Consider the following 27,658-nt stretch of genomic DNA (forward strand, 5'->3'; position numbering starts at 1 on the left):
AACACTAGAGAGGTGAAAGACAAGAATACATAAAAACAAAACCAAAAAGCCAGGACAAATATTTCCAATATACACAAAAGAACGGGTTTTCATATGTAAAGAGCTCTGACGGATGAATAAGGAGAACCTGCCCTTCCACAACTTCCTTCCAAGTGCCCCACAGTTTATTCAATAACCTCTAGGTCTCCAATGCCTACTCTGGCCTCACGCCCTTTCTTTCCTCTAAGGAATGCCTGTGACCCCAGCCTCTCCCAGCACCCATTTCAGATCAGCCCCCAGAACCCCGCTCCAGTCATCAGAATGTAGAGTTGCTGGCGTCCTCCTTCAGGTTCTGTTTGGGGCGATGGGCAGTTAGCCCTTCCCTCTTGAGTCCTGAGTCCCCCTCTTCCCCCACAGCTTGAAGTCCAGTCCCAAGGGCTGGCAGGAGCTGGGCTGTGCAAAGGTGGAAGGCTGGGAGGAAGGGGAGGGTCCCCCCAGCATTCCAGGCCCAGCCTTGCCTACTCTGTTCCTTTCTGGCTGCGACGATCGCCCAGCACCCTCCGCGGATACTGGGAGTGAGTGTCAGCTGCGAGGCAGGGGCACGCTGTGGCAGTACCGCCAGGGTTTCTGCAGCCCACCTTCGCCAGGACAAGAGTTGGGAGGGAAGGCGCCTGGCTGGGGGAGGGCACCTGGGCCTCTGCAACGCGGACTGACGGAAGGCACGCGTGCATGCCCCAGTGAGTTCGGGTCGGGCGGCGCGCACCACCTCCCAGGTACCCGGTCCCGCACCCTACCCGCAGCAGCGCCCAGCGAGGACTGCGAGGGAGGCAGGCACCGGGCACCGGCTCCCGCGCGTGGGCGGGGGGGCCGGCTGGAGGGGGCGGGGCCCCCGGGAGTGTGGGTGGGGCTTTCGACCGTGGGCAGGGCCGACCTGGGAGAGGCGGGGCCTCCGATAATGGGCGGAGCCTCCGGGAGTGCGCCCTCCCCGCACATGCGCCCTGACGGCCCAACAATGGCGGCGCCCGAGGAGTCGCTGAGGAGGCGGAAAACCGGGTACTCGGACCCAGAGCCTGAGTCGCTGCCCGCGCCGGGGCGTGACCCCGCAGGCTCTCCGGCCCACCTCCACGCGGGCACCTTCTGGCTGACCCGGATCGTGCTCCTGAAGGCCCTAGCCTTCGTGTACTGTGAGTGCCGGGCGGGCCCGGGACATCCGCCAGTGTCACCTCCGCGCCCCACGACCCCCGCCCTCCCTCGAGACCCTTCCGCGCGGTCTCGCGGCCGCGGCGCCTCCACGCAGCCCTCCTTCCTGCCGGGCCCGGGCGAGGCGGGGCGGGCGGGGCAGGACGAGGCTTGTTGGCGACAGCGCGCGCGGCCCTACCCCTGTCGCCGCCTCCAGCCTCCGGCCTGGGCTCCCGGGCTCCCGGCTCCACCTGCAGCCCCGGAGTTGCACGGCCGCGCCCGCCGGGACCGGCTCGGGGCTGTGCGAGGCGGGGCCGGCCCGGGCCCTGGCCCTGGCCCAGGAGCTCGCAGGCGAGCAGGGCAAGTCGGGCGGCGGGTCGCGTCCGTGGGCGGGTCGGGGGTCTGCGTTCTGGCTGCGGGGCGGGGGAGGCCTGGAGAGGGAGGCGCCCCTGCTGCCCCCAGCACCGCGCTGTGCTGACGGTGGAGGTTCCCGCTCTTGCTGGGCCCCCGCACGCCACATCCGCACCGCGTGCGGCCCCTGCCAAAGTCGGGGGGGGCCGGCCCGGGAGCCCCCTTCGCGTCTCCCGAGGGCTGAGGGAGGGTGGCTGGCTGGTGGCCAGACTGGAGTTTCTCCTTTAGTGTTCCCGACTAGCTCAGCCTGCCTTCGGGAGGATCCCCAGCGGAGGCCTGGGGGCAGCTCTGGAACCCCGTCTGCAGGTGGAGCCTGCGCCTCACTCTGGGGTGTGGCTGGCGGGGTCCGCTGGCCGAGACCCTTCACCCCACAGCGTGCGCAGCCCGCGGAGCTCTGAGAAAAGTCAGTTCGTGCTCAAAACCTCTGGACCCCCTGGCCGGGGCAGCTGGCGATTCCCACTCCCTCCCTCCCCAGCCCCGACTACGCACAACTGCTTTGGAAGAGAACGGTCCTGTGATCACAGGGACATTAGTGGACACACGGATACATGTTTCATGAGCCCAACCTGTTAGAAGCAACGAAGCCCAGACTCAGGCTCTCAAATGAGCCTGGAAGTGAGCGGAGCGTGCCAGGCCGAGATGGAGCCAGCGGGGTGCGTGGGCAGCCACCCTTGCAGAGGGCCGCGGAGCCACTGGCCCCGGCGTTGTCCACGTGTGGTTGTAGGCCGTGGACACTGGACGTCTCCATTTCCTTCCCTTGTCTCTTTGCCTCACGTGTGGAAGGAAACGGTCGGATTGCAGAAGTTCTTGTTTGCACAGCTTTTGTCCCACACACATCACGGGAAGTTTGGTAGCCTGGCTGTGCTGGAGTGATGCTCAGTTTGACGTTTTGTGTGACGTTTGTGTGATACTTTCCACCTCCTGGTGCAAAGTGATGAGATGTGCTCGTCACTACCAGGTTTCTTGTGGGATTGCAGTATCGGCTTCAACTCGGTCTCTCTCTCTCTCTTTCTTTAAAGCAATTATTTTTATTTTATTTTATTTATTTTTGAGACGGAGTCTCACTGTTGCCCGGGCTGGAGTGCAGTGGCACCATTTCGGCCCACTGCAACCTCTGTCTGCTGGGTTCAAGCGATTCTCCTGCCTCAGCCTTCCAAGTAGCTGGGATTGCAGGCATGGACCACCATGCCTGGCTAATTTTTAAAAATATTTTTAGTAGAGATGGGGTTTCACCATGTTGGCCAGGCTGGTCTTGAACTTCTGACCTCAGGGCCTCCCGAAGTGCTGGGATTACAGGCGTGAGCCACTGTGCCCAGCCTGCAATTATTTTAAAATGTAGTTCTTCCCAGGTTGCTTTTCCCTCCACAGTATTAAACAGTCATTCTAAATGTTGGTGCTGTCACTTAGCAAACGATGAAGTAGAGATAAAGTGAAGCTGTGAGGCTCTAATAGGCCTTCCGCAGGGGAACCCGAGATACAGCGGGAAGTCCCAGCGGCGTTGCCTCCTGAGCACAGCTTCATAAAACCAGCTCAGACTCTTTCAGACGAGCCGAGGCTCCTTTGATCTCTGCAGGGATTCTCTGTTCAATTCAGAAGGAACCACTTTTAAGCCACTGGGTCAAGCAGATATTTTAAGCCTGGTGCCCAGCATTGAACATTTCTCCTTGACATATGCACGTTCTTCTATCTTGTGAGTATATTTAGGGTAGAATCAGTGTCTTTCTGCTGTATCAAGGAACCAGTTTCCCATCTTCCAGGATCTTCCAGGGACATGGTTTTCTGGCTGAGCTGGCCCAGGGCAAGCAGGCAGTCATCCTGCATTTATCTCCTTCTAGAAAGTTCTGGATTTTACTGAGTTGTGTGCTCCTCCCTGTTCCTCAGAATCCCAGGGTTTTTCCAAGTTGCTATAGGGGCTCTCCAAAAAGTTCACTTGATACTGAATTTTACAACGTTTGTAGCTATTGAACACTTGTTAAACACATAATCAAATGTATTCTGTGGAAACTCCCCTTGTTAAAAGACATTGAACTGAGGCAGGCTTACCCTTAGGTAGATAGTCTCAGCAGACGTAGTAAAAATGTACAGATCAGGAGAACGCAGAAACGCCTACTCTGTCGGGGAAGCTTCGAAGCTAGACATGGAGAGGCCGGCTGCCAGCGACAGGCCTCTGCATTCAGCCTGACTTTGCGTCCGTCCTGGGGCTGGCTCCTTCCCCCCGCGGGCCGGGGTGTTTCCGTGTGCTGCCACCGAGGTGTGTAGGTGCTGGGGGTGTGCAGGTGCTAGGGGTGTGCTTACGGCATACAGACGTGCGTACCACGGGCATCTTGGGGTGTCTGCCATGCCCTGCTGTGATGTGGGAGCCGGAGTGTGGTGTTAGCGGAAAGCGGCGTTTTCACAGGGCTCGGAGTTGAAAACACACCTGTCATCCTGACGTGTGGACTCCAGTCCCTAGTGCAATTACTGTGTTGAGCAGATGCTGAAGTAGCACCTTGCCCGGTGCCGACCTCCTGGTGACAACGTCACTGCCCCCGGTGGACAGCGAGGAAGCAGGGTCAGCCTCCGGCCTGGCTGTGCAGCGAGTGTCCGTGGGCCCTGGAGTTCAGCCCTGCCCTTCATTCACGTCGCTGTGCAGCCTGCGTATCCTGGACACCCGGTTCACATCTGGGCAGTGGCGTTCTCGGGCCGTGACGGCACCTGGGAGGACCAAGGCCACCCGAGGTGATGGGGGACATGTGACACTGAGCATTCCCTCAGCCCAGATGCCACTCCCAGGAACGGCCAAAATCCGGATGAGTAAAAGCTCATGTGACAGGAGTTTCCGGCCTAAGCAGCGGGACCTGGGTGCTGTGTTCTTGGTGTGTAGGGGCAGTGCTGGCCGCCCATGGGTGCTGGTGCCTCCTGCACTAAGGCCTGCTGCCGTCTGTGTATGCAATGAGAAAACTGAACCCAAGAGCAGGCACCATGCCTAGGGTCACTGGGACAGAGGGCAGAGCAGCCTGGCCAGAAGCCCTCACTGTTTTATGCCAGGGACCCGCAGGGTCACACACCAGCGTTGTGGCCCAGTGTTCCCCGCGGAAGATTGAGGCCTGCACTGGTCAACCCTGCAGTGCAAGCGCGTGTGTGGCAAACAGCTTGTTTGGAGCCTTGTCAACCAGGCCGGCTCCTTGATGCTTTGAAATCCCTCTCCCAGGGGGCCTGGGCAGGTCGGTCCATGGGTGGCCACAGGCAGCTGGGGCTAGACTCCTGGAATTTCCGGCAGCCCTGCATCTGTTACAGCGCCAGTGGGTAGAGCTGGATCCCTGACAAGGCCGGGGAAGGACAGCCTCGCAGGTGCTACTGAAGACGCCCTAGGCTAGAGCTGCCCACCCCTTCTGGGTTCTCCTGGACTGAACTTATGTTAGTTTGCTATTTTTGAGAGTCACATAGAATATGTACACAATGCATTTTAACGGCCTCAGAATTCAGGTGTTTTCTGGAAACAGTGTAATTACAGTTGGTCAGAATTGGGTTGATAGCTGTTCACTGCAGAGAACTTTCTGGAAGCTTGTGACAGGTGGAAGTAGTGGGACTCAGAGTTGGTGGACCACACCTTAGCTATGTGGCCTTAGCCAAGATGCTCATCAAGACTTGCCTGTCACTGATGAGGTGAGACTGACCACTGGGCCATCCTGAGGCTGACATGAGATTCCCCGCCTGTGCACACTTCCCAGAAGGTGGACAGAGGACACGCTGGCCCGGGAGATGGCTTGCAGGCAGCCACGGAGTCTATCTGTGTATCTGAACATTGGAAAGGACCTTTCTTATGAAGCTCAAACATTTGTGAGATACTGTTACAATTTGGAAGGGATTTGTGGGTGAAATGTGACATGGAGACTGGGTAACGTTGGCGTTTGCAGACTGACTTTGTGACTGGCACTTTTCGTGGCTGTCATGGCTTCGGCACAGAGACCTTCCTGAGGGATCTGGTCTGTCGGTTCACGTGTTTGTTGGGTCCGAGTCCTGGACAGGCCCAGGAGGGAACCACCCTGTCCGGGGCCGGACGCTTGGCGCCTGCACAGGGCACGAGTGCTGGGGGCTTTGGGACACACGCTCCCTGCTGCCTCTGGGCCAGATGTCCACCTGCACTGCTTGCAACGAGAGGCTGGGGCCCCAGCAGACGAGCCGTGGTGCCTGAACTGCTCCCACTGTGTCCCTGCCACGTGAGGCATCTCTTGCTGACCACGGTCCTGAGACCACCTGACCTCTGCCTTCCCGGGGTTGAACTGTGCTTGTTCTCTCCATGGCTGCCAATGCCCTTCCAGTGTTCAGACTTAGCTCTCATCACTCGTGGACTCCTGACCCCACCCAGGACTGACCACTGGAGCCCTGCTCTCTGCTTCCTTTGTGGCTGATATTGTCCCCTTTCCAGTGTTACTGTGGCCATCTACCCTCTGGCTCCTTGCAGTCAGGGAGAGGGCTTTCTTTATGCCTCTATCCCCTGTCTTCTAGGGGCATCTCCTGCTCAGTGAAATGTGCCCGACCTGTAGCAGGTGGTCTCTACCCGGGCTTAGTGTCAACACAGGACACTTTTCCAGCCATCACCCCTTCCTTCCCCTCCACCCGCCTCCAGCCCTGAGGTGTGGCCCAGCAGGAGAGAGACTGCCGCAGCCCTCCCTTGGTTGCATTCATACTTCCTGGGCTGCTCGTGTCTCCCTGTTTGCTGGCGGATTCTCTTTTTGCTGGAATGTATCCCCAAGCAGCTTTTCCAGAATGGAAAAGGACCAACTTGCCCGGATCTGTAATTCTGCATCAAAGCCACTTTCCCTCAGAGCTTTGCAGCATCGAGGAAGCATCTTCAAGCATCTGACTCTTCTCCCTGGAAGCTTCTAGAGTCTCAGTGTCTTGCCCTCCTGCTCTCCATCTTTGCTATCTGTTCTGGTTATTTACTGAGGAGTCTCTGAGGCTCTTTTTCTTTCTATCTTGTAGTGGCCTCGGTGAGCTCTTCAGCCTCAAGGCTTGTCCTTGGCTCTGGAAGAGGCTCTTCTGGCCTCACCCCAATCTGCCCACGTGCTTCAAACACCGCATGCCCCAGCTAGGTTCCAAACAGGGCGGGTGGGGCCACTCTTCTGTCTAGCTTCCTAGCATGGTCTGGAACCTGGAAAAGTCTCTCCATGAAGCTGAATGGAGAAGAACATGGGTTCCCCAAGGCCCTAGGAGCCAAGCGCCACACAGAACCCACCGCTTGACTATGATCCCGAGTAACGTGGACAGCCTGGGTTGCAGAAGGAACGCCCAACGCTGGCGGGAATGGAGGGGTTTTTCTTGCTCGTCTTTCCAGTTCCACATTGTCACGTTGGAGTCCTCGGGTGCGATTTGTGTTGAAAATCCAGCCTCTAGGGGATCTCCACGCTCGTGTTGTCCTTAGGCGTGGAGGCACGCGTGCCGCACTGTGGCGTCTGTTCTGTGCGCCCGCTTACCGCCCTTCTTTCTTTTCCACATGGGTCAGTTTTATCGCTTCTCCCCTGCAGCTGCTCCAGCGAGGTGGGGCCGCGGTGCCATCAGTAGCGTGTCTCTGAGTCTCGCCGCAGCCCTTGTAGCTTGTCATCCTCCTCAGATGACACCCAAGGCAGAGTTGACATGGCAGGCAGAATCCTTTGCACCCGTATTTGCTGAACTCTCAGCTGTTCTTCAGAAAATTTGAGGAGAAAATTAAACCAAAAAGAATCCTTAAAACCCTGCTCAGTTTATTTTGTTCTGAGCTTTCAGTGGCTCTAAGAGCTCATGGGAAATGAGTTCTTTTTCTTTTCTCCAGGCCACTTGAATTCTAATGAAATGCACCACTTGGTTTTACAAGGTCTTCTGTAAAAATACTTCTTTGTTTAAAAAGCAAACAGCACTGCCCGACCTCAGAGCTCTGCAGCACATACCTTTAAAAACAAAATACTTGAGGTCACCGTGCCAAGGCCCAGAATTTAACCATGGCCAGTAAGAACCATCGAGAATGGCATTTCTGCATTTCTGGGATGACTGTTTTAATTTTACAACAATTTATCCAAAAGGAGAAAAGAGAAAGCTGATTTTTTTTTCTGATTCTTTTTTTTTTTGAGACAGAGTTTCACTTTTTCGCCCAGGCTGGAATGCAGTGGCGCAATCTCCTCTTACTACAACCTCCTTCCGGTTTCAAGCGATTCTCCTGCCTCAGCCTCCTGAGTAGCTGGGGCTACAGGCTCAGGCTGCCACACGTGGCAATTTCTTTCTGATTCTGAGGCAAAGTATTTGCTGGCCATGCCTGCTGTTGGCTGCTTGGGCGACATGGTTGCAGCTCCCAGGTCAGGCTCAGGGTCCCTGTGAGAGGCAGGTGGTCGCATGGCTGTCTGTTGCCTCCTGTGTGGGGCAGTGACGGGGCCTTCCGAAGCTTGACTGGTTGGTTAGTTTTGCTTTGAGAGCCTGTGATGTTTCAAAATTTTTGCTGCTTCTTTTTATGTAGCTATATTTATAATGTGAGTAGAGGTTGAAATAGTTTTTTTTTCCCCTGAAATCTCAGTTCAGTCTGTCTTCCTTTTTCCTGATAAGCAGGAAGTATCCTATGCTTCTTGCCTTAGAATTACTGATTTAGGCTATTGCCTTGGTGAGCCCACATCTTGTTTTCCTCTGTGGCCCTGGAGTTTGCACTGTGGTGAGGGGCAGAGCACATCCATCCTTCAGCAGCACGATTAGGTCCCTGTGGGAAAGGGCCCCTCCTAGCGCCGATGAGGGTTGGGCCCTGGAGTGTGCAGTGGTTGAACCGCCACCACCTGTGTTTCTCCCACCTGCAGACATGCCAGGATACACGCACATCCCTGAACATGCGCACATACATGTATACATGTGCTCATGTGTACAGACACATGCACACACCCCTGCGCACACATGTACACACGGGCATGTCATACCCACATGCACACACACTGACCTGAGCTCCTGTGGAAGCTGCTGGTGTGGTCCCTGCGCATGTGGCTGCTGGGGCTGAGGGTCCCTGCGCATGTGGCTGCTGGGGCTGAGGGCCTGCTGCAAGGTGTCCTCTATGTTGCTAGGAAGTCAGCACTCACAACTCAGGTCCCTTCCACCCGGAGGTGGAGGCAGGAGGGGTGTGGGGAGTCTTCTGCTGCAGCCCTGTTTCCCACCCTGTGTCACGCCCCATGTCCACTCTGTGTCCCACCTCGTGTCCACCCTGGGTCCGACCCTGTGTCCAGTCTGTGTCCTACCCTGTGTCCCGCCCCGTGTCTGCCCCGTGTTTACCCTGTGTCTATCCCGTGTCCTGCCCCGTGTCCGCCTGTGTCCACTCTCTTCCTCCTCACTTGGAGCTGCCCCCCACCCACCTGCCATCCCCAGCCCCTTTAGAGGTCACCAGCACTGGCCCTTTTGTCGCCCAGGACCCTGCGGTCCTCTGCCTGTGGCCCTGCTCCCGCTGCCCTGGAGGGAGGCTGCTCACAGAGCTTCATGCTGGGCACTGAGTGGTGCAGTGTCTTCAAGAAACCTTTACTTTTTAAAATTCTTTTATTAAAAATAAAACCATTAGCTAAAACTGCAGCCTCTGTGGCTTTTCCACCCATGCTTTTTCACAGAAAGTTTTGTCCTGGCGTCTCCTCCCTCCCTCCCTGTCTGTGACAGTCTCCCAGACTTTCCTGTGTTTTCCGACCTTGGCAGTGTCCAGCAGGCCTGTCATGGTGTCTGTAGGGCGTCCCTCAAGTTGGGTCCATCTGGTGTTCTCTCGCGATTAGACTGGGTAATGGGTTTTGGGAAGACGCCCACAGAGGTGTGGGGCCCTTTCCGTCCCACCGTATCAGGGTCCTGACGTCCGCACGGCTTTCTGATCACCTGGCCAAGGTGTGTCCACCAGGTGTCCCCTCTGTCGGGTCCCTGCTTTCCCGCCCGTTCTGTCCTCTGGAAGCCACTCACTGCCCCCGCCTCCCGGAGGGAGTGTCTGTAGACATTATGTGGAATTCCTCTGTGAGGAAGATCTTGTTACTTACTTGTTTGTGGTCACTGATTTTGTCACTATGGACCTACGCTCATTTATTTTCCCTCTGGGTTGTGATCCAGTGCTGTCACCATGAGTCTGTGTCCGGGTTGTGGTGCGGTGCTGTCACCGTGAGTCTGTGTCCGGGTTGTGGTGCGGTGCTGTCACCGTGAGTCTGTGTCCGGGTTGTGGTGCGGTGCTGTCACCGTGAGTCTGTGTCCGGGTTGTGGTGCGGTGCTGTCACCGTGAGTCTGTGTCCGGGTTGTGGTGCGGTGCTGTCACCGTGAGTCTGTGTCCGGGTTGTGGTGCGGTGCTGTCACCGTGAGTCTGTGTCCGGGTTGTGGTGCGGTGCTGTCACCGTGAGTCTGTGTCCGGGTTGTGGTGCGGTGCTGTCACCGTGAGTCTGTGTCCGGGTTGTGGTGCGGTGTTGTCACCGTGAGTCTGTGTCTGGGTTGTATTCCGGTGCTGTCACCGTGAGTCTGTGTCCGGGTTGTGGTGCGGTGCTGTCACCGTGAGTCTGTGTCCGGGTTGTGGTGCGGTGCTGTCACCGTGAGCCTGTGTCCGGGTTGTGGTGCGGTGTTGTCACCGTGAGTCTGTGTCTGGGTTGTATTCCGGTGCTGTCACTATGAGTTTGCTGCTCACTTTCTCCAGCTTTGACCACTAGTGGCTTTCCCGTCCTTCCCCACAGGGATGCTTCAGGCCCAGCTTCTGTGTCTCTACCCCAGCCCTAGAATGAGCTGTTTCTCCAAGAAGCCCTGGTTCTCTTTAGGGGAGCATAGAAACTCTGATCTGGGTACTGGGAGGGCCGTTGGGGGGTCTCATGGCTGCTGGCCCTCTTGCTGGGCAGAGCTAGGCTCTGTATGTCACTGTCTCATTTCACACATGTGGTTGCTTCTCTGTTGTATCCACCCATCCATCCGTAAGTATACGAAGGTGAACCTGGTCCATGCCAATGACTCTGACTCTCACCTGACACACAGTGTATTCCAGCCTTCTGTCCTGGCACACGGTGTATTCCAGTCTTCCCTCCTGGCCCATCTGAATCCTCCCTCTCTGCTCGTGAGAACCTGGCTCCCCCAGCTCCTCTAGCATCTGCTCAGCCCTGGTGCACGTGTGCGGATTGTCCCCCCAGGCCAGGGGAAAGCCCTGGAGTGCAGTGTGTGTGCCGCTCCTTCTGGCCTTGCGGTCTCCACTCAGAACATTTTCCGGAGTTGCTTAGGCAGCTCCTGCCCTCTGCCAGTGTGGTTCTGATTTACATTCGCGTGTGTGGAGCCTGCATTCCGTCTGCATCCCCTGACCTCCTGGTTGAGTCTTCCTCCAATAATTTGTGCGCATTAAAGTTCATCTTGTGTAATGCTCAGTGCTGTGGGCTTTGCTCCATCACCCCGGCTCCAGCCCCTAAGTCCCCGTGCATGGGAGTGACCACGTCCCTCGCACCAGCCCCTGGCACGCCTGGGTCCGTCTCCCATCCCTCTGATTTTACCTTTTCCATTCCATATGAATGGAATCATGCAGTACGTAGCCTGTTGGGTCTAGATTCTCTTACTTAGCAAAATGCACTTAAGATTCATCCATGTTGTTGCCTGAACCAACAGCTCCTGCATACTTACCTCTGATTATTTTTCTGTTGCACAAATGCACCTCTGGTTATTTATCCACTTCCACCGTGAAGGCCGTCGTCCTTGTTTCTAGTTTTTAGTGACTGTGAACAGAGCTGCTATGAGCATCTGCATGAGGCTTCTGTGTGAGCACGTTTTCAGGTTGAAGGCCTGAGAGGCACAGTAGCTGGGTTGTAAGGTAACCCTTCATTACCTGGGTCAGACGCCACCGTCTGCCGTCTACAGCATCCCCAGCACAGCGAGGGCACTCCTGCTGTCCCGAACCTTCCACAGCATTAGGCACTGTCTATTTTCTTTCCTTTTCTTTTTTTTTTTTTTTTTTCTGTTTTGAGATAGAGTCTTACTCTGTCGACGAGGCTGGAGTGCAGTGGCACTGTGTCGGCTCACTCCAACCTCCGCCTCCTGGGTTCAAGCAATTCTCCTGCCTCAGCCTCCCGAGTAGCTGGGACTACAGGCGCCCGCCAGGTCGTCCGGCTAGTTTTTATATTTTTAGTAGAGACGGAGTTTCACCATGTTGGCCAGGCTGGTCTTGAACTCCTGACCTCAGGTGATCTGCCCACCTCGGCCTCCCAAAGTGCTGGGATTACAGACGTGAGCCACCGCAGCCGGCCTGGGCACTGTCCATTTTCAAACACTTCGGCCACAATGACGCGTGTGTGGTGACAGCACGTTGTGGTTTTCATTGGCATTTCCCCAATGATGAATGATGTTGAGCATCTTTTTACGTGTTATTTGCCAACCGTGCACCTTTCCTGTGTCTGTTCAGATCTTGTGGCCTGGTATTTTTTTTCACACCTTTAACGTTAAGTTGTTTGTTTTCTAATTATTGAATTTTAAAAGTTCTTTAAATATTCTGGATACAAATCCCTGGATACAAATCCTTTATCAGATGTGTGATTTGCCAGTATTTTCTTCTAATCTGTGGCTTGTGTTTTCTTTCTTTTTTTTTTTTTTTTTTTTTTTTTGAGACGGAGTCTCGCTCTGTCACCCAGGCTGGAGTGCTGTGGCCGGATCTCAGCTCACTGCAAGCTCCGCCTCCCGGGTTCACGCCATTCTCCTGCCTCCCGAGTAGCTGGGACTACAGGCGCCGCCACCTCGCCCGGCTAGTTTTTTGTAGTTTTTAGTAGAGACGGGGTTTCACCGTGTTAGCCAGGATGGTCTCGATCTCCTGACCTCGTGATCCGCCCGTCTCGGCCTCCCAAAGTGCTGGGATTACAGGCTTGAGCCACCGCGCCCGGCCTTTGTGTTTTCATTCTGTTAAAAGTAGCTTTTGCAGATCAAAAGTTTTTCATTTTGGCCGAGTGCGGTGGCTGACGTCTGTAATCCCAGCACTTTGGGAGGCCGAGACGGGTGGATCACGAGGTCAGGAGATCGAGACCATCCTGGCTAACACGGTGAAACCCCGTCTCTACTAAAAATACAAAAAAAAAAAAAATCACTGGGTGTGGTGGCGGGTGCCTGTAGTCCCAGCTACACGGGAAGCTGAGGCAGGAGAACGGCGTAAACCCCGGGGGGCGGAGCTTGCCGTGAGCCGAGATTGCACCACTGCACTCCAGCTTGGGCGACAGAGCGAGACTCCGTCTCAAAAAAATAAAAAATAAAAATAAAAAAAGTTTTTCATTTTGATAAAGTTCAATTTACAGTTTTTAATTTCATAGATTATGCTTTTGGTGTTGTATCTAAGAACTTGTTGCCAAATCCAAGTTACATAGATTTTCTTCTATATTTCCATATACAAGTCTTATGCTTTTATGTTTTACATTTAGGCCTATGATCCTTTTTGGTTAATTTTTGTGTAAGGTGTGTAGTGTGTTCAGGTCCATCTTTTTGCACGTGGACATCCATTTGTTCTAACATCATTGTTAAAGGACTAGTCTTTGTTTTTTTATTTATCTTGTAGAGATTGGGTCTCACCTTGTTGCCCAGGCTGCTCTGAAACTCCTGGGCTCAAGCGATCCTCCTGCCTCGGCCTCCCAAAGTGCTGGGATGGCAGGTGTGAGCCGCCGCGCCCGGCCCAAGGCCTCGGCTTCCCGAAGTGCTGGGATGGCGGGTGTGGGCCGCCGCGCCCGGCCCAAGGCCTCGGCTTCCCGAAGTGCTGGGATGGCGGGTGTGGGCCGCCGCGCCCGGCCCAAGGCCTCGGCTTCCCGAAGTGCTGGGATGGCGGGTGTGGGCCGTCGCGCCCGGCCCAAGGCCTCGGCTTCCCGAAGTGCTGGGATGGCAGGTGGGAGCCGCCGCGCCCAGCCCAAGGCTTTTGTCTGTGGAGTGACCTTTGAACCTTTGTCAGCATTTGTTCCCTCTGTGTGTTGGGTTGGGGCAGCGGGGCTATGTCTGGGCCCTGTCTTCCATTCCCCTGAGTTCTGCGGCTCTTCTTTAATCAGTGCTGTGCTGTCCTCATGTGGTCTTGATTGGCTTCTTAGTAAGTCTTGAAACTGGGTAACGTGAGTCCTCCACCTCTGTTCTTTTCCAGATGGTTCTGGCTATTTTAGTCCCTTTGCCCTCCTGTGTACGTTCTCGATTCGGCGTGTCAGCCTCGGCAGAAGCACCGACTGGGTGTTTTGGTTCAGATTGTGCTGAATTTATGGATCAAATTGACACCTTACTGGTTTTGATTCTTCCAATCCATGAACATGGTCTCTTCGTGTGGTTAGATCTTGTTTCATTTTTTAAATCAGTGTTTTGTAGTTTTCCATGTGCAGATTCCGTTTATACTTTTTTAGATTTATAAACGCATGGGGAAAAGTACATGTACTAGCTTCCTACCTGTCTACACAGACACCACTCCAAACCAGCACGCACAGTTACACAGACGTGGACCCCAAGCCAGCTTCCTGCACGCAGTAGGAAGCCGCATGTACTTCTGGGGTTGCTCTTGTGATATTTTTATCATTATGCAGTATCTTCTTTCATCCCTGTGTCATTCCTTGTTCATAAATCGACTTTTTTCCTTTTGAGACAGAGTCTCTGTTGCCCAAGCTGGAGTGCAATGGCGCCATCTCGGCTCGCTGCAGCCTTCCGGGTTCAAGTGATTCTCCTGCCTCAGCCTCCCAAGTAGGTGGAACTACTGGGGTGCACCACCACACCCGACTAGTTTTTGTATTTTTTTTAGTAGAGACAGGGTTTTGCCATGTTGGCCAGGCTGGTCTTAAACTCCTGACCCCAGGTGATCCACCTGCCTTGGCCTCCCAACGTGTTGGAATTACAGGCATAAGCCACTGTACCCAGCCTTTAAATCTACTTTTTTTTTTTTTTTTTTTTTTTGAGATGGAGTTTTGCTCTTGTCGCCCAGGCTGGAGTGCAGTGGTGTGATCTTGGCTCACCGCAACCTCCGTCTCTCAGGTTCAAGCCATTCTCCTGCCTCAGCCTCCCGAATAGCTGGGATTACAGGCGTGCAAGACCACGCCCAGCTAATTTTTGTGTTTTTAGTAGAGGCAGGGTTTTGCCGTGTTGCCCAGGCTGGTCTCAAAGTCCTGACCTCAGGTGATCCGCCTGCCTCGGCCTCCCAAAGTGCTGGGATTATGGGCGCGAGCCACCGCGCCCGGCTCTTAAATCTACTTTTTATGATGTTAATAGAGCCACTTCGGCTTTCTTTTGTTTATTTTTTTATTTTTAATTTTTTTCAGCCATAGTGAACTAGATCCAGCTTTCTTTTGATTCACATTTGCATGGTATATCTTTTTTACTTTTAGCCTACTTTTTCATTCTTCATGTTTACACGTGGGAATGTGGTTCTCTCGCCTGTCGTCATCTCTGGGTAAACATTCAGTGTTCTACAAACACTGACGTCCAGAGGATGTGAGAAAGCCGGTGTGGAGTGGGCACCGTGAGACATGGACTCGGAGACCTGTGGATGTGAGAGTGCCGTTGTGGGGTTTGTGTGGAGGGTAAGCGTGGCTCACCTGTGGGCTGTAAGTGTCAAGCCCTGCAGCGTGTGCTGGGAGTGACGCCATTGTCCAGAGCCAGGGTCATCAGGGTGTGTTTCATCATGCTGAACGCAGAGTGCAGTCCGGATGGTCAGCTGACTGTCTGTGTGTAGCCAGGCACGCATTTTATATACACGTGTCTAGTTTGTGTCCGCGTGTGTGCGTGTATACACACACTGTGTCTGCTGCAGGCACGCATTTTATATACACGTGTCTAGTTTGCGTCTGTGTGTGCGTGTATGCACACCCTGCTTGCACACTGCTTGAGTCCATGTGTATGCGTGTATACACACACTGCTTGCTTCCTTGTATGTGTGTGTATACACACACTGCTTGTGTCCGTGCGTGTGCACGTATACGCACACTCCTTGCGCACTGCTTGAGTCCGTGTGTATGCGTGTATATACACGCTGCTTGCGTCCGTGTGGGTGCATGTATACACACACTGCTTGCACACTGATTGAGTCTGTTTGTATGCGTGTATACATACACTGCTTGTATCCGTGTGTGTGGTGCATGTACACACGCTGCTTGCTTTTGTGTGTGTGCATATATACACACCCTGCGTCTGATGCAGGCTGGGTTTTCCCATATTTCCTCCAAGATTTTGAGAAAGTACTCAGACTCCTGAGTCTGGGGTTTGGACCCCAAACTGTTGGCCAGACTCTGCCTCCCCTTCCTGCCCCGCTCAGCCCGGCAAGTCTGAGCCACACCCACGGTGTCCACATGTCGTTTGTTCTTAGTCACGCTTGTTTTGTCTTCTTTTCCTTCCAGTCGTGGCATTCCTGGTGGCTTTCCATCAGAACAAGCAGCTGATCGGTGACAGGGGGCTGCTTCCCTGCCGAGTGTTCCTGAAGAATTTCCAGCAGTACTTCCAGGACAAGACGAGCTGGGAAGTCTTCAGCTACATGCCCACCATCCTCTGGCTGATGGACTGGTCAGACATGAACTCCACCCTGGACTTGCTCGCTCTTCTCGGACTGGGCATCTCGTCTTTCGTCCTGATCACGGGCTGTGCCAACGTGCTTCTCATGGCTGCCCTGTGGGGCCTTTACATGTCCCTGGTCAATGTGGGCCATGTCTGGTGAGTAGGAGGAACGGGGCAGTGGGAGTGCAGGGCTTGCTGTCACTTAGCACACACGCCGCAGGTCTCCTGGCACTTGGAAAGACTGGACGAGCGTTCATCTTAAATTCATTCAGGAGAGTATCATCATTTTACTGAGGCTACCTCAGAGTAGCCAGTCCACCAGCCACAGCAGCCACTCATCCTCAGGGTTAAAACCCCACCTCTTTGCAGTAGCACGTCTTTACTTAAAGGACTGCATTGCCATCCTGCTGGAGCCAGAGGGACAGAGAAAGGGAGGCAAAAGCAGCGGGTCCATGTCTGTGTGGGCATGTAGGAGGCTGGTTTGGGGCAGGTATCTGGACGTTGTAGGAGGCTGGTTTGGGGTCCATGTCTGTGTGGACGTGTCGGAGGCTGGTTTGGGGTCCGTGTCTGTGTGGACGTGTTGGAGGCTGGTTTGGGGTCCGTGTCTGTGTGGACGTGTCAGAGGCTGGTTTGGGGTCCGTGTCTGTGTGGACGTGTTGGAGGCTGGTTTGGGGTGGGTATCTGTGTGGACGTGTTGGAGGCTGGTTTGGGGCAGGTGTCTGTGTGGACATGTAGGAAGCAGGGGGTGTGCTGGCTCCTGCGTGCCCAGCTTGGTTCCACTCTCGGTGGGACAGCTGGGCTTTGCTTGGAGACTGAGGATGGCTCTTGTGTCTTTTGTGGGCGGGAGACAGGAGGCGGCCAGCTCAGGGCTGAGTGGTCGGAACCAGGACCGTGTCCCAGGATGGAAGGCTGCGATGGTGAGTTGGCGCAGGCAGGGCTCAGCCTTGGGCGTTGGGGCCTGTGTTTTCCATCCTGGTCAGCACGGCTGAGCTGAGGTTGGAGTGTCTGGGGCCGGCTGTGCTTCCGGGAGCCTGAATGCTCTGCCTCCAGCCCAGCTCCTGTGGCTCTGGTGTTCCCCAGTGGGAGGCTCGGGTCGCTGTGATCTGGGCTTGGCGGCACAGCCCAGGCCCTGCAGGCTCATGCAGGGAGGGCTGCAGCTGGCATCGGGGCACCTGTAGGGAGGGTCCCCACTGTGTGGCTGTGCTGGCATGGGCACCGCTGCCAGGTCCAGTTGCTGGTGTTTCCTCAGATCTCAGCTACACTTGAGTGTGTCACCTCATTCAACAAGCAGGTCAGACAGTGTCACCAGGGCAGGGCAGGAGGCCTGGGGACGCCTTGGGCACCCACGACGTGGCTCCGCCTTGGGGCCCCTCCACAGCACACAGGCCTGACTTTGTGGAGGGCCTATGAGCTGTCAGCACAGGCTGAAGTGGTGTGCTGAGGTCAGGCGCTCTCGCGGGAGTACGCAGGGCTGGGGCCACGTGCAATGCATATGGCTGTTTGTGGTTTGCCCTTGAAGCCTCAGGCCCTGTGACGCACGTCCCCTACACATGACATTCACCTGAGCCGTCTGCGAGGGTGGCCTGGTGGGGGCTGTACTTGTAGGGCGTCTGGACGGTGAAGCGGTTTTTCCCCCTTCCCCCCCGCGCTCTTGGTGAGGACGTCACTGTACAGGCTTCACTGGAGGAGTGAGGTTCCTTCCACCCGCCTCTGGGGGCTGCAGGAGTCGTGAGCCCGCCTGCGCAGGAGGCTTCTCTCTGCTCCCCGTTTATCGTTCGCCTGAACGTGGCTTGTGGCAGCGTGGACTTGCATGTTTTTGTTTTGGTACTTTGGGGGTCTGTCTTCTTGGTCTAGAAATTTAAACATCTAGGGGTTTGGCAACATTTATGACAGAGCGCCACAGCTTAATAACTGTTGCATAAAATTCTAAGTGATTTTAGAGAGGGACTCTGACTCTGCTCAGAGCTGGCCTTCCCGTTACATAAAGCCACTCAGCCTTGCAGGATGCTGGAGCCCTGAGCACAGCGTCTGCTGCAGTGTCTGAAGTCGCTTCAGCTTTTCCAAAACGTTGGCTCTGACTCTGTCGTCTGCACTTGGCTTTGGCAGTGGCCCTGCGGGCTGCTTTGCTGCCCTTCAGTACGGCAGCACCGCCATCCCTTCCCCACCATCTCGACCCCAGAAGGAAGGAAAGATTCTCTCCAGGAACTTGGACCAAAGTCGGGACACCTCAGGGGTCCTCCTTCCTGTGGAGGGAGCTGGCCTTGGAGCTTCCTTCCTGGGCAGGAGGGATGGCGGCTCCATTTCAAAGAGTGCTGAGAGCAGCGCCAGGGCTGGAGGGGACGCTGGGAGGCCGCCAGTGCCCAGGGACACCGCCCTCGGTGCTCCATTTCTCACTGATGATTAACACATGTGTGGACTCCAGGACTTCGATGTAAGGAGGTTCCACAAGTACCTGAAATACCTTTTCCACCACCTGCCCCCGCGTAGCCCCGACTGGGTGGGTGGCGCCCTCCCTGGCTGGGCTGCAGCCAGTGTCTCTGTGTTGGCACGTGGGAAGGGATTTGACAAGGAGTAGACATATTTGATGGTAAAAGTGACGTCCTCTTCGTTTCACAAGGTTCAGGGACCCCGTGGTGGGAGGGGTGGCGGTTGCCACACAAGGCCAGGCACTGAGAGAGCCCACCCTGGGCGTCTCCTCTGTCAGCCGGGTCATGGTCGTGTCCTGCTTCCCAATGGCGTGGGAAAAGCCAGACCCTGTTGCTGTGTGCTGGGTGTCTTTGTCTGTGGTATCTGACTCCTGCGTAGCACTCGGTTCCTGCCTGTGAGCTGACTTCTGAAACAACAGAGTTACCTTCCTGGCTAGACGGGGATTCGTCTCCAGAGCCCGGCAGGTGGGTGAGCATCTCTCATGTGGGAGCCTGTGTGTGTCTGCTGGCAGTCTCAGCACACAGCAGCCTCAACGTCCCAGGCTCAAGCAATGCTCCCCGTGCAGCTTCCCAAATAGCTGGGACTGCAGGCGCCCAGCACCACACCTGGCTAATATTTTTATTTTTTGTAGAGATGGATGTCTCACTATGTTGCCCAGGCTGGTCTTGAACTCCAGGGCTCAAAGTTTAATACTCCTGACTCAGCCTCCCAAAGTGCTAGGATTACAGGCGTGAGCCACCGGGCCCAGCCAAATATTTTCTGGGTTTTTTTTTTTTTTTTTTGAGACAGAGTCTCGCTCTTGTCGCCCAAGCTTGAGTGCAGTTGTATAAACTCAGGTCACTGCAGCCTCCATTTCCTGGATTGAAGCGATTCTCCCACCTCAGCCTCCCAAGTAGCTGGGATTATAGATAGGCACCTGCACCACACCTGGCCAATTTTTGTACTTTTAGTAGAGACGGGGCTTCACCATGTTGGTCAGGCTGGTCTCGAATTCCTGACCTCCAGTGATCCACCTGGCTCGGCCTCCTGAAGTGCTGGGATTACAGGCATGAGCCACGGTGCCCAACCCCCAATTTTTTTTTTTAACCTAACAAGAGATATGTATTTCTTTGACTCCAAAGAGTACATCCCATAATCATCACGGCGCACTAAAGGGGCAGGGATGACACTTGAGAAGAGATGGGGCGTTCAGGGCGCTGGGGCCGTAGACAGGGCGAGACTTCAGCAGGCAGCAAGGAGGCCAGCGGCGGACATGGGGAACACAGCTGCCATCTGGCCCTTGCCCACGCGGGGTGGCTGTGGTCCTGTGGATTGGGATAGTGGGGCACACTGGCAGGGGCAGTTTGAGGGAGAGGATGTCTCACATTGAAACAATACTTTAAAATAAGAGATTTGTCTTCATGGCTTCCATGCCTGTCCATGGTGGAGTGGCAGGTGCAGGACCAGCCTTCGCACTATGAAACCGTCAGCAAGTGAAATACCAGATGGCACAGGTGCCCAGGACTGCTGTCCCTGGAAAGGAGATACGTAGAGCGTGGCCTTGGTAGCCCCAGCCTTCTGCCTGAGCACCTTGTACACCGCAGCTAGGGCACCCGGCAGAACACAAGGCGTCTCCGAGCTCAGGAGGCAGGGATCAGAGTTGAGGGTAGCTTGCGTTTGTGCGGCAAGGCACCAGAGTAAAGGAGCTAACAGAGGCATCAGCACAGAAACCTACACGGGTTCCCCTAAGTTTTTGGGTTTGTTCTAAGCTATGAACATGGAGAGTGAGAGTCTTTGAGGGTTGGTGGAAAGTGGCAGGTAGGGAGTGGTGACCTTAGTGGTGAGTCTGAGGGTCCCACAGTGCTGGGAGATAAGCCTCCCCATCAGCCGGTCCGGAGGCGACTTGTGTAAGACCCTAGGCACTCAGCCCATGCCCCCAGAAAGGCCACATCTTAGGAGGAGGGTTCCTCTCGCCCTAGAAAAGGTCTGTTCTAGACTGACCCTAATTGAGCTTTTGGAAAGACCAAGTTCGTCTTCCAGTGGCTCAACTGCTTACCAGACAGACTCATTCACTCTCCAAAGGAAGCAGACAAAATTAACCTCTCAATGATGTTATGATCTTTCCTAATAGCTAGAATCAGAAACTACTACACAGGGAAAGAAACAGGAAAATGGGATTCCTATACAGCAAACTAACAAGGTCACGAGAAACTGACTGTGATAGCCGAGATACCACAAGTAGAACAGAGGGTTTAAGGCCACCATTATGGGTACACACAAGGGCTCAAGGGAAGTAGTCCTCTTTTTTTCTTTTTTCTTTCTTTCTTTTTTTTTTTTTTTTTGAGACAGAGTCTCACTCTGTCCCCCAGGCTGGAGTGAAGTGGTGAGATCTTGGTTCACTCACTGCAACCTCCACCTGCTGGGTTCAAGCGATTTTCCTGCCTCAGCCTCCCAAGCAGCTGGGATTACAGGTGTGTGACACCACATCCAGCTAATTTTTGTATTTTTAGTAGAAACGGGATTTCACCATTGTTGGCCATGCTGGTCTCAAACTCCTGACCTCAGGTGATCCACCTGCCTCGGCTTCCCAAAGTGCTGGGATTACAGGCATGAGCTACCACGTCCAGCCTAGTAGCGGTCTTAATGAACAAACACATGGGAAATTTAGCGGAGTCTCTGAATCTTTGAAGAAGAGCCAATTGGACATTTTAGAACTGAAAAGTACAGTATCTGTACTGAAAAATCTGTTGCATGGGCTTAATAACAGGTTGGAGATGGTAGATGAAAGCCTCAATGAATTTTAAGAGAAATCTTTAGAAATTATCCTAGTTAAAGAACAAACACAAAAAAAGATTGAAATGAGTAGTGGGATAACACCAGATGGTCTAACATACATGTGATTGGAGCCCCGCAGAGAGAGGACACAGAGAATGGGGCATAAAAAGTATTTAAAGAAATAATAGCTGAACTATGTAAACGTATAAATCCAAGAAGTTCAGCATACCCTAAGCAGTAGAAGTAAGAGGAAACCCTATCTGGGCGTATTGTGGTCAAACTACCGAACACCAAAGGCAACCTCTCGATAGCACCCAGAAAAAAAAAAGACGTTACACTCAGAGAATAAAGATTCAAATATGTCTGGTTTCTTATAACCCCTGGAGGTCAGAGGACGGTGGACTGGCATCTTTACAGTTCTAAAGAAAAACGATTGTCAGCCCAGAGTGCTGTCCAGTGACAATATCCTTCAGAAACTAAAGCAAAATAAAGACATTCTCAAATAACTGAAAACTGAGAGAAAGCTTTGCCAGCAGGCACACCGTAAGAAATGTTAAAGGAATATCTTCAGGCTGAAGGAATTATTGCTAGGCAGAAACTCATCTATAGAAAGGAGTAAAATCCACTGGAAATGGTAAAGGTAGGTAAATATGAAAAGTTCTCTGTTTCTTTTTTTCTTAATTTATTATAGACACAACTAAGGCAAAAACTAATATACACGACATTAGCGCAAAGGAGGGAGGGGATCCTTCCTGAATCTGTAACGTCACTGGCTCTGTAAAGTCTACGTGAAGCGGAAACTATTAACCCCAGGTCTGTTGTGAGCAGGTGAGAATGCCTATTGTTAGGCCTTGGGCAATCACTCAAAGTAGTGCGAAGATATGGAGCTGAGGAGCCTGTGGAGTGACTGAAATGGAGTGTTAGACATATTTGCTTACAGTAAGAAGGCAGGAACAGAGGAACGGACGAAAAACCAGATGAGACTCTGAAAACAAAAAACTAACCAATCAGCCGTATCAATGATTACATTAAATGTAAGTGACTAAATCTTCCATTTAAAAGACAGAGGTTTAGAATCAGGCCAGGCACGGTGACTCACTCCTGTAATCCCAGCACTTCGGGAGGCCGAGGCGGGTGGATCACCTGAGGTCATCAGGAGTTCAAGACCAGCCTAGCCAACATGGTGAAACCTTGTCTCTACTAAAAATACAAAAATTACCCCGGTGTAGTGGCTTGTGCCTGTAATCCCAGCTACTCGGGAGGCTGAGGCAGGGAGAATCACTTGAACCCAGGAGACAGAGGTTGCAGTGAGGTCAGATCGTGCCACTGTACTCCAGCCTGCGCAACAGAGTGAAACTCCGTCTCAAAAAAAAAAAAAATCAATTTGAAAAAATCAAGTATCAAGTATACGCAGTTTTTTTTTTTTTTTTTTTTTTTGGAGATGGAGTCTTGCTCTGTCACCCAGGCTGGAGTACAGTGGCGCGATCTCAGCTCACTGCAAGCTCCGCCTCCCGGGTTCACGCCATTCTCCTGTCTCAGCCTCCGGATTAGCTGGGACTACAGGCACCCGCCACCTCGCCCGGCTAGTTTTTTGTATTTTTAGTAGAGACGGGGTTTCACCATGTTAGCCAGGATGGTCTCGATCTCCTGACCTTGTGATCCGCCTGCCTCGGCCTCCCAAAGTGCTGGGATGACAGGCGTGAGCCACCGCGCCTGGCCTAAGTATATGCAGTTTTCAAGAGATATGCTTTAAATATAAAGGTACAGATTAGTTGAAAGAGGAAGGATAAAGTTAAAGAGGGACAGACGACATAAATGTACTGGAAAACTAGAGTGGCTGTATGAACTTTAGACAAATTTAAGTTCGAGACACGGAGTGTTACCGGAGGTGTACAGAGACATTTTGTGGTAATAAAAGAGTTAATTGATCACAAAGACATAAAGGCATCACATACTGGAGCTCACAATATATGAAGCAAAAATTGCAGAAGTCAAGGAAGAAATATACAAATTCACAATTCTGTGTGGAGATTTTAACATCAGTCACTTTCAGTAATTGAAATAACAACTAAACAAAAAAAAATGAGGACATAGAAGATCAGAACGATACAATCAGCCACTTTGACATAGTTGATGAACCCCTTTACCCTGAAATACCTCCGAGTGTGTTTCCTAAGAAGAGTGTTCTTTTCATTCCCGCAGGGATCCGCTGCAGTAAGTTTAATGTGGTTGACGTTCTGTGACCGCATCTCTCGCTCATTTTCCAGTTTGTCATCTGACCTAAGAATAATCTTCATAGCATTTACTTTCCAGAGTAGGGTTAAGCGCTGGGTTTAGTTGTCCGGTCTCTTCTGGGACGTCCATCTTTTATGACACTGATATTTTAAAGTTATGCATCCCTTTAAATAAATGGTGTTCCTCTTTGGGGTGTGCCCGCTGTTTCCTGTGGTTGTCATCCCGGGCAGGGTGCTTCCTGTGGGGAGGACCCTCCCACGCCACCTGCCTTGTCCTCCATGATGCTGGTCCCCGGTGGGTGAGCCTGTGCTTCGATGTGGTTATCCAGGAATGGAGATATGTCCAAACCACTTCCCATGGCCCCGTGAGAGACGCATGGCAGCATTCCACAGCCATGACAGTGACCACGTGGGGAGGCTTCAAATAAGAAACATTTACTCTCCCACAGTTCTTGAGGCCAGAAGTCCGAAATCAGCGTGTCGGCAGTGCCAGTTCCCTCCGAGTCTCTATGGGAGGGTCCTTCCCTTCCCTCCGAGTCTCTACGGGAGGGTCCTTCCTTGTCTCTTCCAGTCCCTGGGGGCTCCGGGCGTCCCCGGCTTGTGGGCACATCACTCCAGTCCCTGCCACTTTGCCTTCTCCTCTTTGGTCTGTCTCAGGGTTCCTGGTACCTATCTCTGATAAGGACACCTGTGATCAGATAATCCAGGAGGCCCTCACCTCAAGATCCTTAATTATCTCCACAGAGATGCCTTTTCCAAATAAGATGGGGTTCAGGAATTAAGATGTGGACATGTCTTTCTGGGGACCTCCTTTTAGCCCACTGCCTCGGACTTCTCTGTAACAAAAATGGGCCCAGATAGCACATCCTGTTTTATTCGCTGTCTATTCACTTAATTCGTAAACAATTTTCATTACCTAGTCCTTATGACAATATTGGAAATAACTAAACTTTTTTTTACTTCCCATCAAATCGCAAGCATCTTCCCATCTCGCCGACGTTGTCTGACAGCAGCTTTGGGCAGCGTGTAGTGCTCCTGACAGAGGCAGAGGCCACATGGAGAGCGGTCTGGGTCGCCACAGAGACAGCAGGGTCAAGGCCTGACGCTGGCAGCCTCAGCAATGCACCGGTCAGGGCCTCAGCTGCCACGCGCCCATCTGGACTTCCGCTGCTCAGTGGAGTGTGTGGTGGCCACAGGGCGGTCTGTTACATGAGTTTGCTCATTGCGCCAAGCCCACTGGCCGGCACGTTGGTGGTGGTTCCTGGTTTTTTACTGCTGGAAGTGGCGCCTCAGTGGCCAGCTTTGTGGCGTAGGGATATTTTGCAGGGTTGTGACTTAGTGAGTGAGCTCCCAAGGTGGACGGCTGGATCAGGGTGTGCGTGGTGCCTGGTGGACGGATGCCGCCAGCCCGCACCCAGGGCTGCATGCTCACGGTGGGGACAGCGTGCTGTTGTCCTGTTCCCTACTCAGAACATCCCATTTCCGAAAAACCAGAGTGTTTATAAGTGAAAATAATGTTATTTAAATACACATTTCTCTGCCAAGTAATTTTTCTTGGTTTTGCTCTTTTTTGTTTCTCTGGGGGTTTGTGTTTTGCCTTTGCCGTTCCCCTTTGGTGTGAATGTTCGTTGTTTATCCATCTGTAAAAGGCCCTGCTGTCCGGGAACTGGGCCCTTTGCCTCCAGCAGAAGGTAAACGCACGTGGAAGGTGCGACCCCTCGGCCGCATCCCATTCTGCATGCGACGGACTTTGCTTTCTGCACGGGGTTCCTCTGTGGAGTCCAGTCTGCCGTCTTTCCCCATTTTCACTGCTGCCTTTGGTGCTGCATCCAAACAGCCTCCAGCACTTTTTCCTTACACTTTTAAGGGCTATTTACATCCTGTTTTAAACTGCTCACCTGTAGTGAATGGAATATGTACTGTGAGGTCGGTTTTCACACAGTAATGGGAGCACCGCCCATCCGTCCGTTCGTCTGTCTATCTGTCCGTCTGTCCATGGGAGCCGCGCGCGCACTGGGTGCTCCCTGCGCTGCCTGGCTTCAAAGCCCAGGTCCTCCCAACAGCCCTGGGACCTGGACTTCCTCTTGGCAGCTCCAGTAAGTGGCAACAGGCAACAGATGTTTGCGAAGACACCTCTTGTTATTACCATTTTATTTTCTCTGTTGTATGAACTTAAACATTGGGGTAGCAGCGGTCGTGTCTGCAGTGAGCCAGTTGCCTCACTGGCGCTGATGACCTGGTATGTGTGGTCCAGCCCCGTCCCCGCCGTCCCCGCGAGCCGCCGTCCAGCCCCATCCCCGCCGTCCCCACGAGCCACAGTCCAGCCCCATCCCCGCTGTCCCTGCGAGCTGCCGTCCAGCCCTGTCCCTGCAGTCCCTGTGAGCCGCCGTCCAGCACCGTCCCTGCCGTCCTCGTGAGCCTCCATCCAGTGCCATCCTTGCCGTCCCTGCAAGCCACCGTTCAGTCTAGCACTTCCCTGTGCCAGGCAAGCCATGGCCCTGCACAACGGGACCCAGCATTCTGACATTGCCAGTGCTAGCTGCCACCCCGTTCTGGTGACTGGGTGGGAGGCACAGTGGTCTGGTGGGTGCTGCACCCCCTCTCCTGTGGGGCGGGTAGACATGGAAGCCCCCCAGCTGTTCTCACCCAAAGGTGCTGTTCTTTTCCTGTGGTATTTTGTTGGTAACTTCTGTAAATAAATCCACACGTTTGGCCTTCACCACATGACAAAGACTTCAGTCTTGATGATGTGGTCAGATGCAGACACAAGTCAGGAACCCAGGTGTGGTTCAGGAGAACATGGTTCATGATTAAGTTCCTACTACACACTTTCTAGATAGGCCTCCAGCAGAGTTCTTTATGCTAGGCCAGAAAGTGGAAGATTTCTTACAAATTTACAACTAGCCTACCCCAAAATGGGGAGCATAAAATTTAACAAATATTTACATGAGGCCTTTTTACAGATGATAAATAGCTGGAACCGAATGTGCTTTTAAATCAAAGGCTTCCTGTAGAAACAGGAGCCCTGTGAAGTGCAAGGGGGCAGGGCCTGTACTGGGGCCATGTGCAGCATCTACAGGCCATCCGGGGTCTTGCTGCCTCCCTAGCACAGAGACCCCAACGGCCTGTCAGTCGGGTGTGAGGGCTCACGGGGGAGCAGGTTCCTGACCTCACAAGGCAGTCAGAGGGAGCATGTTAACCCCGACCATCCAAAAGCAAAATCTACGTCCCACCATCTGAGGAAGGACTTGAGTTTCTTTAAAGAACAAAACAGCAGAACAAACCCCAAAAGAACTCCATGGAGTCGGTATCTTCTAACGTAAGTCCCAACTGTTGAAAATATGATAGAAGCTATGAAAGTAATAAGTCGTTTTAGTTTTTCATGTCATTACCTTAGCTAAAACCTGCTATTTAAAGAATCTTTTATCAGGCAGCCTTGAAATTGAAAATTCAAAGCAGGTGAAGTGACAGAAGAATAGGTTTTGAAACACCCGCAGCCGAAGTGAAGGCAGCTGCATCTGGGCTCACCCCTTCTCCGCTCAACACTTGTATTTTGGTGGCACTGAGTCACTGAAACTCTTCCAGGCCTTGGTCCCTTCTGGTAAAAGCGTGAGGCTGCATCTTTTTAGATTGGGTCTCTTGCCCTGTCGCCCAGGCTGGACTGCAATAGTAGCGCGATCTTGGCTCACTGCAGCCTGGAACTCCTGGGCTTAAGCCATCTTCCAGCCTCGGCCCCAAAGTCACTGGGACTACAGGCGTGCGTTACCACACCTGGCTAACAAAAGAGCAAAGCTTTTATTCTTTATGGATTTTAAAAATCAGCTCCTTTTCCTTTCTCTGTTCAACTAAGGTTATGTATTGGGAACATTTTGGGGGTAAATTTATTTGTAGCATTAGCCAGTATGTACAGCGGCTGCGTGGAAGGTTTTGGTCATGGAAATGGGGGCAGGGAGTGCATCCTGCAGTCCATGGGGTGCGCTCTGTCCCTCCCAGCCTCCTTCTGCAGCCCACAGGGTGCCCCCCTCCCTCCCAGCCTCCTTCTGCAGCCCACAGGGTGCCCTCTCTCCCTCCCAGCCTCCTTCCTCTGGAGTGAAAAGCAAATCCAGACTTAATCCTCTTTTACCTATAAATAGTGTGGATCTCTACCGGGTAAGGGATGATTTAAAAAGACATCAGAGCCGCTGAGGCAGCCACACACCTGATGTGGTTTAAGAATGAGCCTTCCAGCG

General features: G+C 53.4%; 1 protein-coding gene across 3 annotated transcripts in view; it reads left to right on the forward strand.

The window, feature by feature from the left end:
* Positions 1-957: 957 nt before the first annotated feature.
* The window catches only part of LMF1 (lipase maturation factor 1), a 99,810-nt gene continuing 73,109 nt past the window's right edge, over positions 958-27,658 (forward strand). The window contains exons 1-2 of one of the 3 annotated variants that reach the window (XM_010387788.2): positions 958-1,163; positions 15,861-16,170. In XM_010387788.2, coding sequence (XP_010386090.1) covers positions 971-1,163; positions 15,861-16,170 — 503 coding nt within the window. In that variant the 5' untranslated portion in view covers positions 958-970. Of the gene's footprint in view, positions 1,164-15,860; positions 16,171-27,658 lie in introns of those variants that run through there. The other 2 variants (XM_030924552.1, XM_030924554.1) reach the window with 2 other exon arrangements.

The sequence above is a fragment of the Rhinopithecus roxellana genome, chromosome 20, assembly GCF_007565055.1.
Source record: "Rhinopithecus roxellana isolate Shanxi Qingling chromosome 20, ASM756505v1, whole genome shotgun sequence".
NCBI lineage: Eukaryota > Metazoa > Chordata > Mammalia > Primates > Cercopithecidae > Rhinopithecus > Rhinopithecus roxellana.